At 45.4% G+C, this 19,333-nt stretch overlaps 1 protein-coding gene across 1 annotated transcript in view; it reads left to right on the top strand.

Moving 5' to 3' along the window:
• Positions 1-349: 349 nt before the first annotated feature.
• The window catches only part of mthl1 (adhesion G-protein coupled receptor methuselah-like 1), a 107,080-nt gene continuing 88,096 nt past the window's right edge, over positions 350-19,333 (top strand). Inside the window, exons 1-3 of the mRNA XM_076693325.1 lie at positions 350-1,280; positions 2,499-2,771; positions 4,646-4,881. Coding sequence (XP_076549440.1) covers positions 772-1,280; positions 2,499-2,771; positions 4,646-4,881 — 1,018 coding nt within the window. The 5' untranslated portion in view covers positions 350-771. The remainder of the gene's footprint in view (positions 1,281-2,498; positions 2,772-4,645; positions 4,882-19,333) is intronic.

Raw genomic sequence — 19,333 nt, 5'->3', positions numbered from 1 at the left:
TGGGTATTGGATATATTTTTAAATCGCCCGATATCGACGAAGCGGATTTCGAGAGGATCGGAAATGAGGACAGGAGAGCGCGTTTCCCACGGAAGAGAAAAGAGTTTCACGCAAGGTACCGTTGCACTTCCGGGATGAAAGAAGGTAGTGGGAGCGAGCACGTGGTCGCGCGCACTCGCGACGACGGGGGAAACGACGTCGCGACGAAGGTCGTCGTTTGGAAAGAAGAAAGGTAGGTGGTTGAATAAGGGCGGGAACGGCGAGGAGTTGCGCGCGCACCCATCGGCCACGCTGCCGCCGGTGGATCTAGAGTCGGCCGCGTGGTCGGACCGCTTCAGTAACTCCGAAACCTTCGAGCGAGTGAGTCACGTCCGATTTCGAGCCCGACCGCGGATGCCGACACGCGCCAAAACCGCTATTCTCTACTCATCGTTTTCATACTGTCGCGTTGCCACCGCGTTTCTTTTCCATCCTCGCCCGATCTAAATATTATTGCTATCCGAGCGATGACGAATTGTATTAATTTCAACCGTTCGATTCAGTGAAACATTCAACCGCGGCTGCTGTGTTTATAAACACGGGGAAGCAGGCTCGTGACCCGTGCGTCTTTCGATTCTGGTATATTCGACGGAGCACCACGCGTGTTCGATCAGACATCACGGTGGGTGAATCTTCTTCGATTTCTCCGAATCGTGTGATGTTTCCAGTGTAAAATCGTCCAGGACTCCTTCTTTCGGTCAAGTTTCGTTGTACTTTGAAATCGCGTTCATCATGAAGGCGTTTCGTTTCGCGACTATCCTCTTCGCGTTGGTGGTGCTCGTCTACTCCGAACCTGACAATTCGCGATCGAAACTGACGATCCTGAAGTGTTGTCGACATAAAGAAGAATTGGTGAAGGACAATGATGTCGGCACGATGACACGTTGCAAAGCTACTGAAAACGAGTGGAAACCCTTCATCTACTCGCCGTCCCTTCAGACTTTCCTGCCTAATCCACCGGCAGAATGGAACGTCGTTCCGGGAAGGAAACCACAGTGCGGTGACAATTCGATGCTGTCATATGTACCGTACAGAAGCACCAATCCGTTTGTACTTTTGGACGATGGTAGTGCTCTTCTCGATATCCATTCGGATAAATTCGAACCGAACGAATATTGCGTCGATTCGAACGCGTTGCTCGTATGTGTGCGGAAAAGAATGGAGGGAAACCACCTGGCCGCCACCATGAGACCACGAGTTAGACAGTGTTGCGGCGAAGACGCCGCTTTTCACGAGGAAATGTGAGTTTTCTTATTGAACAGCGAATCCGAATTTGCTTGTATCGCGGTACGTTTGATTAAAATCATAGGTAGCGAAGTTTTTAAAAATGGTTCTTTTCAAATTAAAGAAAAAAATAATAATTTATAATAGTTGGTTTCATCTTTTAAATCTTCATTTACGCGAAAAAGAAATGAATATTTAAAGAGAAGTTTTCTTTGAAGTACACACGTCTGAATTTCTGCGAGTTTTACGGACCGCAGAACACGAAACAGAGCTGGTTTAGAAATAAAATGAAAAATATTCGTTTGTAGGGCCGAGGGAAATTTGTCGGCCCGCTTGGCACACGGTGTATTTTTATTGACAGGCTCGTTGCCGTTTGACGCCCGGCTGGGAAATAAATGATCGAAAGTTGCAGCAATCGAGCTTTCCCTTGGACTCGATGTTTGCGATGCAAGCGTGACGCTCGAGCAAACAAAAAAAATGTTGGGTTCCGTTTTAATCGCTCGTTTCCAATCGCTCGTGCTTGGGCGTTTCGTTGGACTTTGTTGGCATTCTGTGTGTAGCCAACGAACGTTTCCTAGATAAATTCTTGCGATACGAATAGCTCCTTTTCCCTTACCTTTTCCATTGCCAGTTACACTCGCTGCCATTTGAAATATTCCGAAAAATCAGTTCGAAAGACTCGTTTCGAAAATTTCGAGTAACATCGTTCCAGTTGGACACCGGTTTCTTCGTGACCCAACATGTTTATTCATAAATCACGTTTCCTGGTATGGGACTGTTTTAAACTCGATACAACCGACTCATAAATTTGTGAAAGAAAACGCACACCTTTAGAAATTTGAAGACATTTAGTTATTGGACGAGCCGAATAAATCGCCAAATGAATCGTTCCTTTTGTACCGTGCCTCGCGGATCTCAACACCTGTCAACAGGAGACTCTGTTTACTCCGAAGTGGTTGATTTCGAGAGCCGTATTATCCAGGTTTCTTTTGTGTAGCTCGCATTACAAGTATTACGTGCCAGCGAATTCCTGACTCACCTTTCTCTAACATCTGAGTCATACACTTGCAATGTACAGGATATTTACTGTCTAAATACTTCCAAAAAATAAAAAACAATCGTAATTCATAGTCTCACAGATATTCTTTATTAATATCTTAAAACTGTAGAAATGATTGTGAACGAGCCGTAGGTAGCTGAACGGAAATTGTAACCGGAACTTGTTAATTTCGCAGACACGCGTGCGCCCACCTGAAGGAAGGTACCGACGCGACGCCGTTGTTGCCGAACGCGTCGTCCGCCGTCGAAATAGTGCCGGGCTTTCCAACTTGCACGCGGTCCGATAATTTCACGATCCTGGGCGATGCGAAAGATGCTGTGCTGTTGCCGGACGGTGGTCTGGAAATAGACGGGGTCTCCTTACCTGCCGGCCAGTTCTGCGTCGAGAGGATCAAAGAACTGAACCAGGTGTCCAAGGTCTTCGCCTGCTCGGAGCACACGTCGCAAAGGTTCGTATTTTCACTTGGTACCTTTGCTTATAAATTGCAACCTTAGATTTTAAAAAATTAAGAAATTCAAAGTTAAACTATCCAGATTCTTCCGAGGCTGCAGTCTACGTTGCACTCGAGTGCGCTTTGATACTAACGATCATTGAAATATCATGATAACATGATACAAACCTATTTATAAAACTCGAGACGTCGATGTTTTACAATTTTCTTACTCGTATCTCGAGGTTACACCGATTTCCTCTCATTAACGCGTCGCGTTCTTCGCGTTTTAAACGAGCGCAACGAGCGTTCTACTTAACGAAGCGTGTTTTTTCGCCGGACGAAATTAAAGTAACGAAGGAATGGTGTACTTTCACGAGTCGAGGAAAAGCGAAGGAAAGCATTCGCTTGGTGCAACGACTATAAATCTATCGTATGAAATAATAATCGCGAATGTTTGCGTTTAATACGTTTCCGGGATTCGATGTAGGAAATCGAGGTTAATCGTTCGTCGGTCTGATCGATGAGAATCGAACAGATTCGTCGGGAATTACAGAAAGGATCGGAGCAAGCCATTTCTCGAGGCACGGATCGAGTTTTTGCCAGGCCGAATCGGTATCGGCCGTCTCGATCAGGATTTATTGTACGGCTTAATTGCATGGTCGATGGTGTAGCCTCGTTTGTAAGGTACGCGTTCTTCGTCTCTCGATTCATTCGGATACCTCGAGAAAAAGTCGGTTCCCTCCTCACTTTCACTCCTCTTCTTGAAGAAGAATTTCTAGGTCACGTCCGTGGCTGGTGCGATGCGCCACGCCGCTTCGCGTCATCCGTGAACGCGTTTCCGTTCGAGATGATCCGTGCCACTTGATACAGGCTGCTTCCTTTTCGTATCGATGACGAAAGGAAAACTATGCCGTGTGTGTTTCGTTGCCTCAGACTAGAATTATCCTAGCGAATGTAGAATGAAAAATAAAGCGCCGAAGCTTCGCGTTTCGTTCGATCGTTTACGTGGCGAAACGAAAGATCAAACATAGGAAACGAATGGTAATCGATAAACGGTAACAACGCCGGGGGAGAAAGGAAAAGTAACGAGATGCAGGAATTAATTACGAGTCACTGAAATTCACGACATGTTTCCGAAACGGAATTTCTTGAATAACTCTAACGCTGGCACGAGCGTTCGACGTTACCGATTCTCTTTGGACGTGTTCGTTTCCGGACTTGGCATTCCTGAACGATGGCTGTGGTAATAGCGTACACGGTACAAGAGTCCCGGAAATTACATAGAGAAAATGTAGCCGCGAGTTGCGTGGCTGAATTTCGCTGGCAATTTGCAAAGCAATGCTCGAAACTCAATTAACGCGATCGTTTACATGTGGCCCGTACACGACGGAAGGGCAGCCGTTTTACAAGCTTTTGCAAACGAAACCTCGACCAGCGAGCCATGTTTTATTCAAAATTAAAGATGTTTCACGTTGTTCGAACGGCTCGTGGAAAAAGGTTTCTGTTTGATATGCGTGGAATAGAAAAATCGAATACCTTCGCGTAGAAAGTGGCACGCAGCAGCATCGATACGTGCGGGTATTAGCTTAAGAAACGTTTTTCTTTCCTTTTCTCTAACACTTACGGGGCTAGATTCTACACGGGACGTGACTGAACCGTGACCACCTCGAAATCGGAGAAACGATTTCTCTCTCTCGAGGACTTTCACTAGGCTCGGACCCGAATTTCGGGAAACGGGTTAAGAGTGTATTACGAAATTTGAAAATTAATGCACAAAGGAGTCGGAATAGCTGACTAATAAATCTGAACAGCGGTGTTGAAGAATACGTAACATGAATTGTTATTAGGAGAAAATAAAGGCGAAATAAATTTTCCTGGAAAATTTTCAGACCGATAATGCAAGCAGCCGACATCAGGTTCACCTTGTACCCGGTGGGCTTTATCATTAGCGCAGTCTTCCTGGCAGCCACGTTGGCCGCTGGTTGGCTGCTCCCTGCTTCTCATCACGTTCTGCATTGGCGATGCCAGACTCATCATGTCGCTTGCCTGATGCTCGGTGATCTTCTCATGGCCATCATTCAGCTCGCCGGAGATTCCCTGCATGGCGGAAGCTGCAAGGCGCTCGGTGAGTCATTGTGTTTTATCGTTCTTTTCTTTTCACAACACCCCTGATCCGTCGGCCGTGTCTCTCCCGCGGGACCGGGGAGATTAAATCGAAACAAACCGTGAGATAAAAGTTCGGAGAAAAATCTTCGGGATACAAGCACTTTGATTAGAGAACATGCTTTTATTTTGCTGAACTTTCATATCTTTCAATTTCGATGATTGTCTCTATATTTTAACCCTTTATAATTAGAAATTACTGTGGTTGAATCAAGACTTGTTATGATCATGATTTCATTCAATTTTTTATATTTAATTTTAAGTTACCAGAACGCGTTGATCATAGGAAAGTTATGCGACTAAATACACCGATGGAATTCGAATGATTCTGCGGAGCGGGTTAAGCTTTATTTGCCCGACCCACCCCCGATCGCCGGGCTAATTATTCGGATAATCGTGCTAATCCCTCGACGTAGCTTCCTCTTGGTTCGTTTTCGATCGTCGGAATCGATTATCGCAGCGCGTACACCTGCTAGCCGCCCGTTTCTCCCCGGCAACGATTCTCATTTGTATCTCGCCTCGTTTCCGGTATTATCCTACCGACCGTTTTTCCACGGCGTTCCCTTTTTCGCGACCAGATTTAGCACGGTCCATCCCACGGGGTAATTATGTTGCACTCGGGGAATTTGCATGGAACGTATTTCTTTCTCCTCGCCGCGATCCCTTTGCGTTCGCTTCTCGAATCCCGCGGCTATTTCCGTTCCACGGAGACCACTAAATTTCCACGGGAATCTCTCTCTGTTACCTCGCCCCTCATCTCACTCGTTGCTTTTGACAGAACGCAACGATTGCAGTTTTCCGTCGTTTCGTTTCGATTCATAAGCTCGATACGATCTTCGCTGCATCGACGAAGTAAGAAGGTTTATTGCTTCCGGTCGAGGATCGAGACGAGAAGCCGAGAAGGGTCGCGGACCTGAACCGTTCGGGAAGCGTGCTGGTTGAACGGGAGAAAGTGGGACGTGGCAACGAGTGACCCACAATCGTACTCTCGTTCGGTTACTCCTTGTTTATTCTTCGTTCCTTCTTCTCGGAAAACGGGCGAGAAGTTTTCTCTACCCGCGCCCTATCGACGACTCCCATCTGAGAAGCTTTTACGAGCCAACTCCTTTGTTCTGTTGACATAGTTCGCTGATGGATTTGTTTATTTCTCCAACGCGTTACGGGCCTCGGTCAATTTTCCGAATGTCCCTTATTGTTTCAGCAATTACGGTCTATCAGTTTCCTAGTATCGATCTGTTTTTCTTATTATTTTCCTTAAAACGAATGCCTTCGTCACCTTTTAGTGATTCATTTTATTACCTTAGAACTTGCATTCGCTTGAAATATTTGTTTAGGAACACTGGAGCATTCAGATAATCGTGGCTCAAATATTTAACGTATGATAATCATAAATCTATCGCCATTTATGTACCTACTGTTTATTTTCTTGCTGTTAGACGAAAATCTATCTATACTTATGCTTTTAGTAGTTAATGAGCAAGGATAGAAAACGTCATCCTTAGCGAATAGGTTAATGAACGATTACTCATAATCAAGTTGATAAGGTAATCATTTCTTTAGATTGATTTCCTGGAGATTACAAGACATTAACATAACGTCTTCGTGTTTGGTTATTTCTATGCTTAGTTTTCTTTTCACACGCAGTTGGGAAATATTAGTTGCAACTCTAGATCCTTAACGCCTTCCTTTTTGTCCATTTTTAACAATTACAAATATATACGAGGTAATGAAAAATAACTGTAAAAATAGCTACTCGACTCTTTTGTCATAGAACATTCAGCTCATTTCCATGCGATTATGTCATCACGCGAGGTTGAACCACACATGAAATGATAAAAAGAGCAAACAGTAGGCAACGCTTGCTCGAACAGAAACATTCTTACAAAAAGTAAAGAGTTCTCTTTAAAAAATTGTCGAACCTCGCTTGAAGAAGAATCGTGAACGAATAGTACTCTAAATAGAAATGATAAAATCAACGATCCCTATAAGTAGCTGAAGAAATTCAAGGTTTTGGCGATTCCTCGTCGACCAAGCGGAGACACGAATCGTTCGAAAAGAGAGACCGGAGAAGGAAGTATTAAAATTCATGAGCGTTTTTAATTCGATTACCTCGGTCGTCTTTCAGCAACCGACAACAGTGCCGGTTAAAAATTCAACTCGATTATGTTAGCCGGTAAAATCTAGTTTCCACGATGTTAACTTGCCCTCTTTCTTCTTCCTCTTCGATCGAACGCGAGCGGAATAATTCGTGACCGGAAATTCACTCGAGTTTCTCCGTCAAGGAATTCCTTCGAAGGCGAAGCTTTTTCGACCACCGCGCCGGTCATCCGCAGGTCCCGTTCGATTCCATCAAAAGTTGGAATTTATTTTTCCGTCGACTCAAGTTCCCGGAAGTTGACAACTCGCACTACCTGTTTACTCGTTCAAGTTCCATCGATCGTTTGCGGTCCGCGCGGATTCCTCGTCGCAATTTTACGTAACGCTCGAACCGGATTCCGTATCAACCTTCGAGGACGATGAGATAAAAAGAAGGGAAAATGATTTTTGCTTGTCACTGGAGACGTGGCTGGTAGCAGTATTCAATTACCAGAAGAAACACGCGTACCTGGCGGAATTCGAGCGTCGAAGACAGCTTCGTCGCGACGCTAACGGTAACGCTACTCTTTTTCCCTCGCGAGCTGACGCGCGCTTATTGTTCGCGGAATCGAAAGCGTGTGCATCAACGGCCTTGCAACCACGCACCATTGAATAACGGGTTAAATGCTCGATGCTGCAATTACGGGACTTTTTCAGCGTCCTCTTAGACGACGATAGCTCGATGCCTAAGGTATGCGGTCAAACCGATTACTTTGAACGGGAGTTATGCTGTTTTTACGCGATTTACGATCTCTGTCGCAATCTATAGATTCTGACGCGAGTGGGTTACGCGTCAACTTCACCTTCGCGATCTTGTAAAACGCTAAGATTGATCGTCGTACGTGTTGAAGTCGTCTTGAACATTCTTTTACTCTGAAAGGATGGAACTAATTGTAAGTGAGGTCAGAATTAAATCTTTGACATTTAGCCTTCTTTTTTTTTTTAAATAATACCTTTTATTGCAACAATTTATCATTTCATTTACAATTACACGACGAGTCAAAGTGCAACTAATTACTCGAGTGATCGATGAAGTCCAAGTTGCAAACGCGAAAGAAAAATTACGATTCTTGTCCAGAAATTTCACCGAAAGATTCTCTGTGGATCAAGAACATCTTCATCTCGTAACGGTTTAATTGCGTTCAGTCGCTGGTACCAACATTCTCATCGTCTCGTAGCACGATTCAGTTTTAATTACTTTCGACCTTGCGAATATCTCTGTCTGCTTGTCGAATGACTCGATGGAAACTCTTCTTCCGGCGCGTCTCGTCGAGGCGTGACTTGACCTTCTCTAATAATCGTGACGTGGCTCTCTGTTGCAATTCCTTTCTAATCGATCCTCGAACCTCGATATATCCCTGAAACGTAATTGCGTGTTGCGTGTACACGCGCAACGCCCAGGAAAATTGCAGCCGGGAATACGTAATCATCGTTTTCTTGAAAATATCAAGAATAAGTGTGTTCCGTTCGTTAAACGATTCGATTCAGCCCATTTCAAACGAATCCTTAGTTTCCTTTCTGAAACACCATCGTGACATTCGACGTCGTTTCGCCATGACTTTGGCCGAGACTTCCATGACGCGCCACCCTTTTATGGGGTAAAACTGGTGCTCCAAAAGGGGACGAAGGGAGACTAGAACAGCCATCTCCATTTCTGTTCTACGATTAGTTTCATAACTTTTACTGCTTCTTACCGAGGGTCGAAAAATTGCAATGTAGATTGCTGGATGAATATCAGATGGGATGGAATAATTTTTCGGTCAATTGGGCAGGGGTATTTTCACCCTAATTTCGATTCCTCCAGGAAGGGTGCACGGATTTCGTGCACAAAATCGAAATTTTGCCGATCAATCAGCCACGTTTTCTAGATAATTTATTCTTCTTAAAACCCCGTAGTTTACTTCGTTTCTCACGTTAGTGAGATTTAGTGTAATCTGGTTTCTAATACGAGGCACGCTCGTTTGCGATAAAGACTGAGCCCACGATGCCTCGTCGAGTCTGGAAAAAGCCTTCAGTTAGCTGGTGTGTTTTTTCTTTCTACTCGTGAAGACGTGGATCCGTAATCTCTGTTCGTCGTACGAGAAAAGAACCCACCCTCTCGGTGACGCTGACGTTATCCCTGGAACTAATGACAGCAAAAACGTAAAGTCCCCTCGATGGAAAGTGAGGAATTTTTGTTCGAACGCCACCGCAGCCATATTCGTTGGAGGTTTTTTGATTTTTCACCGGGCTCTCGGTATTTATACATTCCAGATGACGTCTCCCTCGTCTGACGCCTTTGTTTTCGGGGAATCTCGTCGCGTTTAACCCTTGCCTTGTCTGAACGATCGACCACCGATGCGTGTTCTTATAAAAATAAAATCACATTGCATCGAGAACGAACCGCGACACGACCAGACACTCGCCATCGAAATTTATTTTAACAGGTGACGAAATTCTTTGACTCGATGTAAAACACACATTTCGAATAACCGTCCCGTCTATTTTCGTCCCATGATCGGGTCTTCTTACTTAATTAAATGATAAGATACAGCTGTAGAATGCGGCGACACGAAAGCAGTTATCGTAGGTCACTTTCTTTCGATATCAAGCGAGCTCCCTTGATTAATGGTACGGTTAATTAGCTTAAAAATAGAGGCAAGTGTAGGCGCCATGCTCTTCCGTGACTCGAAGAATTCTTTTTTCTTTTCGTCCATGGTAGGTGTACCTGCTTACGGGACACTTATTCCATGGGGCTCGCTTATCTTTCGTCCCTTGTTTCCGTTTCAAAAGGGGAAAAGGAATGCGGTTCTTATGTTTATCCCCTGAAACACTAATTGCTTCTCGGACAATGGTTGGTAATTATTTCAACGCTTAATCGAATGAAACTAGCGAAATACGATACTTTTTACGAAGAAATCGAATAGAAACCGAAGAACATTGAATCGACTGTCTTATTGCGAATTGCATAGTTTCTTGGGATAATGGAAAAGTACGAGTTTAATTTTTAAATTGCATCCCGTTCGATCGATGGAGATTTCTATGGAAGAGTCTATTCATCTGGGGGCCGGAAATGACATTGTCTTTAAGAAGTTGCCAACTCAGCTACGTTTCTCGGCTTTCCACGGAGAAAGTTTGCGATCTCGCGGAAAAGCCGGGAACTCTCGATTCGTCGGTTTAATACGGTTTTTTACGAGTCCGAGCAGAATTGTCACGGTTTCGCGGTTTTATTGTCTGTTGGGCACACGGTGCACGCTCCGCTGGCTACTGTCGCGCGAAACCGGAACTGCGGACAGAACGGGAATCTGTGGAGAGTAGAAAAATAGAGAAAGCGTCGGGGATTTGTATGACAAGAGGGGAAGGCGGATTACTCGCGTTAAAAACCCGCTGGAAATTTCGTAATATTTACTCGTACTCGGAATAAAGCTTCGCCTGGTAATAAGTGTACGTTATTGCGAACATTTTACAATTTATAATTACTTATAATTACTTTTGAAAATCACACTGATCGAATCCAGTTTCGGTCCGGTGAACTTGTTTCTACGAAAGTCTGGTATCGCGATTTCCAAAATTGAAGCCGTCCGTAAACAAAGAAATTCCGTTCCAGACGGTTGTCTGTATTTCTCTTTTATTTCCCCTCGTGAATCCATATTGTGCGATTAACGGCTCGCTTTTAAAACGGCAGCTGTAAACCGGAGACACGGCAGGAAGGATGGCCGAAAAATAGCGAGTTCGCGTCGAAGTTGCTCGTAAAATCTTGATGGCCCCATGAAACGTTTCGTGTCAGCAAGAAAGAGAATTGAATGAAAAATTGCTTTAACTGGTAAGCAGCGGTTTAATATCAGGAAAATGAACGATCCGAGTGTTCGGTTGCGTTAGATCGGTGGCGCCATTCAGCTCCGTAGTAGTAAACACGTGTAACCCAGAATATTTTCCAATAAGAAATCGCGACTGGGCTTTATCGAGCAAGATACCGCGATTGTCTGGCACGGATAGCGAATCGTTCGGTACCCGGGACTCTTCGGACTGCAAACGTCGGCGGTTGGTAGAACGATTGGGAAATAATTGACCAATTTAAGGTTACGTGACTGGAACGTGTCTCGTGGAGGTCGGGGCAGAGCGCGACGAAACGGGGAAAAGACGAGGGAGAAATGAGGTCTTCTGGTCCCATGGCGCCACGACCTCTTCAACTCCCCTTCGTGATAGTCTTCTCCATCCTTTTCTTTCTTTTCCCTTCGATTCCCCGATTCGACTCGGTCCGATCCTTGTCGACAAGCAGATTACGTTTCTGTCGCACTGTAAATATGATCGATGCGTTTCGTGAAAGGGGTGCGAACCGGAGACATTTGAATCGCGCCTCTGCTTGGAGATTGGATTGAAAGTCTCGCTGCTGGCGAGTTGATTGAACGCGAAAGCTCGGAACCGATCGAAGCCTCGTTTCGCGACCAGACACCACGCACGCTTCGTCTCCTGTATTCCTTCTTTTTTCTTCTCTCCGATGATTATAGGATTCTCGTTAGATGTTGTATTGTTCGTGCACGGAACGACTAGGCGAAGACCGGAATCCTTTTCCTTTTATAACTTGAATTTCGATTCTAGACAGCTGCGGTTAGTCGTTGCCTGACGGATCTCTACGCGAATGTAATTTCATACTTTTCACTGCAATTATTTTCCTGATTTATTCTTCCACTTTGATTTGATATTTCATTTTAAGCACGAGAAAGTTGTTCGAAATTAATCGAACAGATGTAGCTTCGAAATGGCGCGGAAACGATTTGCAGACGGGTCGTCTGCAGGATCGGCGGGTCTGTTGTAAATATGATGAATGAAGCTCGTTCATTTGCTCGTAAGGAGTGAGAAATCTGTTACGGTGGGTCGTATGGGGGCCGATCTCGATATGAAAAATTGCCTTTGCATCGGCAGTCGGAAAATTTCATCCGTGACAGAGTCTGCGGCCATAAATCTGGGTAAACAGCGTGCAGAGACGAAGGATTTCTTTTTTTCTCTCTCTCTCGCTTTCTCTGAGCGCCAGTCGAATGCACCAGGAGTGCTTTCGAAGCGTCCACGTCGAAAGAACAAAATACGACCCCCTGCTACCCTTGCATCCCTAGTTTCATCTCTCTTTCGCCCGTCTCGCTTCGCAGCTTTGTTCCGAGCGTATAAAAGCGACCGAGGGAGGCAGAAGTCGTGCGAAATACGCGATAAATAAACCGTTCTCCTATGCGAACGATATAGCTCGCGCACGCAGGACAATTTACTTTTTACCTCCAAGTCCGCAGAGGCGTCGCGAATGCCACTAGAGGAAAAAAGGGCTTTCAGATTCAAAGACGAAGACAATTGGCTCGTGGAGATTCTTTCAGACGGACTCGGGAGAAAAACGCTTCTTAAATAAATACATACACGATTCGTCGTGTACTAGCTAATTCATCAATTCTGAACCCTTGTTCCAACACTGTAATAAAATTCCTCTTCGTGATACTACTTCCGAACGAGGTAGAGGCCCTAACGAGCGGCTTCCCTCGATCGAGGAGGTGTTATTGTCGTCGTGGAAAAAGCAAGACCGTCGACGGATAAAGAAATTGTTCCCTGATTGCATCGTCCCACACATGGACGAACAGTCGGGGATCCCAAGGATCTCGTCTTCCTGACCCCAGAAGGTAGCCAATAGGATCGAATGGTCGTGGCTACCCTCAAACTACCTTCTCTAATGTCACCACTTTATCCTTAGAATGCTTCTCTCTGAATTTACCCCGAATCCCGAGGAACCTCAGTTCTTCTAATTCTACACCCAGTTACAGGGTACTCTGTGTAAATAAATAATGATTTTCTGGAAAAATAGTTTTATTGCTTTCGCTCTTCGGTGTAGTCTGTGGCTGCAAGAGTCGGCCGCGGTACGTTTAGCCAGGCATAAAAATAAATAACGCCGTGATTTGGAGGAAAGCCGAGGCAATCAGTTTGGTCGTCGGGCTTTTCCAGCCCCAGGGAGGAATCCCGTTGGAAAAAGGCAAACAGCAGGCAAAGCTTATGGGGTAGAAGGCGAGGGTGAGACGAGCCGTGCGAGCAGCCCCGTCTCCAGGAGCGGGAAAAATTATTTCTGCCGGTTTCTAACCTCGTTACAGAGATGAAAAGGAAGCTGCGGGCGTCGCGTCGCGTCCCGACGATCCGTGAGCGTCTCGGAAAAACCGCGACCATGATATACACGATCGAGCGTGTATCTTTTTATATTTTTCCTCCCTCTGCTTGGACCGCGCGCCATATTCACGCGAACGTAGCTCCAGAGGGACGAGAAAATGCAGTTACACGCCCTATTCCACACGGTTTACCCTTAGACTCGTTCCCTTGCGCGTCTACGCGCCGCGACACGCGTGTTCCTGCTCGATGACAATTATTTTATTTACCGACACTCGACCGAGGGGAAAAAAGAAATTACCAGCTGGGAGGATGGTTTTTGTTTCAAAGAGTAATTTCATTTTCGAGAAACGTGCTTGAACAAAGCTCGGCAATTTTTTGAAGGTTCTTTTCTGTACAAAAACCTCGAAGCCACTTTGTGCTCATTATCTTTTCTCTTTTATAAAAAGAGAATTGTGTTAGTAAAAAAAAGAAGAGAAATTGAAGAAAGGAGAAAATAGCAAAGCAATTTTATAGAAGGTCTCTTTCTTGTCTTTGCCAAATCGTATCCTGAGGAAGCCGAGCGGAAAAGCGTGATCTTCCCTCGGGTCCAAACTCACGAACACGCTTCGAGTCAGTATATTTTTCGCATGGAAGAATCACGGGCGTGTACGAACTGGGATCGTTGGACGGCAGCGAGCAGTTTGACCGGTTGGAACGCGTCCATTTTCCGGAAGGAAACCGTCTCGTCGCCGACCATTCTAGGAAGGCGATGGTAAAACAACGAATCGAAGGAGCGTCGCGTCGCGTCGCGACGCCAACGATCGTGGTAGAACGTCGCTCTAGGAAACGAGCCCCGGCAATCGCGAGGACATCCATTCTCGTTTTCGCTTCTCGTCTCATCCTTTTGCTTTCAATTTACGCTCTCCGTATTTTTACCCCTCCTCGACGATTGTTCTTTTCATTCTCTCGTTACTTTTTTCTATGGACGAGAAAAATCTGCCGTTGAAAAAAGAATAATCCTTATTGGTCGTAGATCGAACATTTTCCAAATATTACAAATGATACGAGTTATATGAAACGAAATTACCCAGGGGTACTTGGTCTTCTTCTGAAAAATGTAATCCTAAAAGCGAATGATACATCGAAAGGGTAGGAATAGAGGAAGGTATAGCGTTCTCGGGATCAGACAATACCCATGGCAGCAACATCAGAACGCTTTGTTCGCGCGCTTCTTCCATTTTCTCCTCCCCGGACCCTACATTCATCCGCTCGTTGCTCGCGGCGCATCTTCTTTGTCTGCTAGCCGCCCACTGCTTCGAATCCCGAATCTCTCTGTTTTTTGACGGACGTGAAAGCCCGACGAATAGCGGAAAGCCGGATGTAGCTCGTTCCGCGTCGAGATTTCCGCGTGTCTTGTCAATTTTTTAACGTCCTTTTCTGAAACCAGCCCCGACATCTTCTCCCTCCTGCTACGTGTGCTTCTGTTTTTCCGATCTCCCTTCTTCCGTCCTTTATTTCATGCGTTTTCTTATTACAGCAAGCTTCAACTCTTTCATCCACTATTTTAATACCAAATAGCCGGGAAGTTAATTACTCACCGTGCATGGATATCAAAAGGAGCGAAGAATTTTAATAAAGATTTTATTATACGCATTTGATGGTATTAATTCGATTTCTCGTAAAGGAATCAAGGAAATATTAGACTTATTGTTAGATACAAATTAGATAGGATAATCGCAGTTGTTAAGGTTTTAATAATGTTCTATTCTTGTCGCGATCGTAATTGACCGAGGACGAGTATAACGATGATTATGGGAATACGGCCAACGCCGGTGCATATAATGTATATCTCTGGAGTCGCGATAATAATGATAGTAGTAATAAATTGTCGTTGGCCGCGACAGCGTCGACCATATTCATGATTATGACTATAATAAATTGGTGGACAACCGCTCAGAGGACCGATCGCTTATTATTATTAGAGATAATATAACAGCTTCGTCGTCGATTACGTTGCTGGTACTGCTCTATGCCTCCCTTAAGTGAATTAACAAAGTTCAAAGTGATATTCGCCATTCTATGCTTTTCCAGTTTATTTAATCCACCATGGGAACGGACGTGTTAATTATAAATTTCAATATCATTAAAGGTAGAAAAAAGGGACTTGGAATTAATTAAATTCTAGATAGCTACAATATCATGGTATGTTTTATGATATAGAATAGAAAAATTTCAATTATTTTATTTAAAAAACAGCTTACTCGAGATAGGATAACAAAGATGCGTTGATAATATTAAAATTAGCGGAACGAGGTGGTCGCGTAACGCCCTTTTTCGCCGGTTCCAGTCTCGATGAAATATTTTTCAGCGGCCGGCCGCGTCCGATTAAATTCGTACGAGTACACCACACACCGCGCCGTGCAATAATTCACGGGGTCTGCTGCGGCCGGATCCTTTTCCTCGTTTTTCCGTTCCCCCTTTTTTGGCAACGTTTTTAAGGTTCCATGCGCGGCTAATAGGAAAAGATTGTGTCTCGCTAGGGTGACCGTGCATCCGTGCCTCCGTGCCCCAACCTCGTAGTTCTCGCGCTCGATTTATCATCGTGACGTGTGCTGGCTGCTCGTCCACCCTCTTTTCCGTTGGCCTGGCATCCTCTTATCCCCGGAACCACCCTTCCCGATGCGCCACTCTTCTCTCGTCCCGTGAAATTAAGGCGAATCGCGGAGTTTCGTATTTCACCATTCCTTTCCGCTCTTTCTATCGTACGCGATTAAGTTTCCTCCGATAAATCCATCTTGGTGGCTCCTGCTGGTCTCCAGGGGTTGCCGATCGAGACCGCATTTTTAACCCCCGCTTCGATATTCCGGGAACCGTTTTCTACCCTGCAACGTTTTCTGGCTTCTTGAATTTTCTGGCTTGAAATTTGAGAATGGAAATGAATTTAAAAGCGAAGTTAATCTTGATCGAAGTTGGCGCGACGAATCTAATAAACCGGCGCGCGGAGGGCCGGTTTCACGTTCGTTCGTTGAAAAATCAAGCATTCGGGGACGGTGAAAGAAGAGAAACAAGGTATCCGGCTCGGCTACCGGTAGGATCCCCTTCAATTATCAGGGTTAGCCGTGTGGCACGATGAAATTCGAGTTCGACGGAATTCAACGTGTTGCGGTGGCCGAGTACCGATCCAGCCTCTCGGTGTTCCCCTCGGGTGGGCGGGAAATTCGAAATAAAAGAAACCCGCAGACCACGACCAGCTCTGTCCAGGACCTTTGGAAATTTATTCACCGCGACCGGGCGAAGTTAACAGAGAGAGAGACACCGGTCGAGGATACTCGATGGCATTACTTTACGCGAAATAACGTTCCTCGTGATCCCACTGTATTCCATTTCCGTTTTGATACATATTCAGTCAGGGCGAGAACTGGTCCAAGAAGATCTCCAAGATTTCCATCGGTTACTTTCTTTTGTCCTCGTTGCAATAACGCGAGATTATTCCTCCTGGAATATCCAATGAAACCGGATGAATAGATTTTGCTTGCAATTTTTTCGGATAGATGGGATGAGAGTTTTCCCTTGGAAAAGTAAAATATGTACTTTTATGCTATCTTGGATTCGGTGGTTCCGGGGGAAACGGAAGAATTGCTTGGAAGTCGATATCAAAGACCGCTTGGAGATACTTTCTTTCGGGTAACCTAGTAACCAACGCGGGAAGGAATTGAATAACCGAGAAAGGAATGCTCTTTTATGATTTGACAATCTTTTATGTACTGAGCGAATAAGTAATGGGCAACAAATACATAGCTGTACCATCGAATCATCTTGTAAAATAAGAACGTCATATCGCAAATGTCAGGATTTGAAAGTTTCGATAAATTAAGCGTGACAATCAATGTCCTTAATCATCACGCGTCGATAGAGTAATATCCTTATATTGCAAATAACCCTATGTCGCAAGTGACCAAATTGTCGAAAGTTAAACTTAGAGTTCGTTTGATCTTCGCCAACTCATCAACGCAATTGAACACGTATCAAATGGAAAGCGACAGAAAATTGCAGTTACCTTCTGAAAAGCATTCTTCACGAGCGTTTCATCACCGAATCTCGTATCTCGTTACTCGCTCCTCGCGAGCGATTCCTTTCAACGGCAGATCTCATTGTAGCAACGAGTGGAAAGGTGAAAAGAACCGGGAAAAGTTTGGCGAAAAAAAAAAATTGTTCGGAAGGAGAAAAGGGAGCGTGCGCCGCGGCGCTTTTCTCGTGACTGGCGCCTCCAGCAGACGCTCGACTGCCTCGTAAAAAGGCACGTTTATTCGACGCGTGGAAATCGCGCGAGTACAGATCAGAACGGTAGCTACCGATGAAAAGTCGAGATTTTTCTAGACATACGATCATTCTGCCACTCGAAATACAATTTTCACTTTAATTCTTTGAAATATCAATTTCATTTATTACATCGTCGATGGGAAAAGTAAAATTTTCTCCGCAGATGATAGATCCAAGATGAAATTTAAATTTCATTTCTGGCTTTCTTCCTTCTCCCGCTATCTCAGTGGCTCCATGAATTTCTCTTAGCCCCTTCCAGGACCGTTTCAGCTCGTTTTATTTACGTGTTTTCGGCCGGGTACAAGTGTCCCCGACTTAGCGTGGAAGTTCGCCGGCAGTTTGCAACGAGAATCATTGCTCTCTTGCCGGATTCCGTGGTTGTGTCTAGACTAGAGCGTTGGAAAGTAATGGAATCGCGACGGATTTTTCTTCTCCTTTGGCAGAGAAGAACGAGAGGTGCTGGTGGTTCCGTTGAAAAGAGACGAGGACGGTCGTCTGTGTGGCAACCTTTGGATTTCACGGCCTCTTCTATTCACCGAGAGTGGTTGCTTTGAGGCAAGCAAGCTTTCGGTTGTATTCGAAGAAAAGCAGTGGAACCTAGTCATTCTAGTAGAATATTCTTTAGTTTACGAGCGGACTTTTAGAGGCCTCGAATCGCTCCATGGTTTATGGAGCACAGCTGTTTCGCAGGAGATTTAGGAGCTCGCCAGGGTGTTTGATTCCGTTTCGAAATCTTTTTTTCTCCGGAGAAGAGATACTCTTGACGCTTGAAAGAGCGTATCGAAGAGGAGTTCGGTGAAGCATAGTAATTAAAATTGATGGGAGGAACTGAACGGGGGACGGAGGGATAGGCGTGAAATATGGAAAGGACGGAACGCGAACAGAGGGGCCGCGAAATTTCGAGTCGGGACACAGGGCGAAGGTGGAAATCGCGTCGCCTCGCCGAGGAAATTGAAAGCCATAAAACATAATGGTGAGCGACATTCGGAAAGATTTACGGGCATCGCCGTTTCCCATGACCACCTCATTATTTCTCAGTCGTGTCATTCCGCATTCGCGAGACTAGCTACGTGCCTGGAATGCTCCGGACACAGTGCTAACGCACGACACACGAGCATCCTCAGTGAACAGAAACCAGAAACCAGAAGGACCCCGTGCCAGGTGTTGCTTTGCCCGGCATAGAACCATGGCTATACCTCCAGTGCCATATGGTCGTGTAATTCAGTGCCGTATGCTTGCGACAGAAACCCGTGTCCCTATGAATTGTTAACACCTCTGCTTGGAATTCTTCAAAGAACACGCTTCTACAGAGTGTGTCTGCTTTTAACTTTAGAAAGGCGTAGAAGCATTTTAAATATACATAGAAGGAAGATTTTCTATGAATATATAGCGTTTTTCAGGTGCACAGACAGAATGTCTGTGCTCAGAGCGAATACCTTGCTGATTTGCATCCGGTGTCGCCGGACGAGTCCTGTGCGCCATTGTTTTCTCGATCGATCGATCAAGCGGCTGCACTCCAAGGCGGTCGGTGTACGTTCAGAAGGAACGCGAATGGAGTTAGCGAGCTGCTCGCGAAATTATCAAGACCGTGGCGAACGTGAAAAGTAACCGGGAGAGAAGACACGGGGTCCCTCTTGGCGGTCCGCGACAAAGGGCGAGAGGAAGGCGAAAGCGTGCGATACGAGGTGCTCGACCTTCTGCCTCGCGATTATCCATCGTCGCAGCGAAAGTATGTACACGCCCGCGTGTTCCCCGATGCACTTATCGGCTATGTTGAACCACCTTCAGAGGACGCTGTACACGCTCGTTTCCACTCGCCACTTACAACGGCTGACCGACATACAAAGAAGCCCGCAATGGTTCTCAAC

Source organism: Osmia lignaria, chromosome 3, assembly GCF_051020975.1.
Source record: "Osmia lignaria lignaria isolate PbOS001 chromosome 3, iyOsmLign1, whole genome shotgun sequence".
NCBI lineage: Eukaryota > Metazoa > Arthropoda > Insecta > Hymenoptera > Megachilidae > Osmia > Osmia lignaria.
Note: the sequence above shows the minus strand (reverse complement) of the source record. Positions and strands in the feature narration are given on the sequence as shown.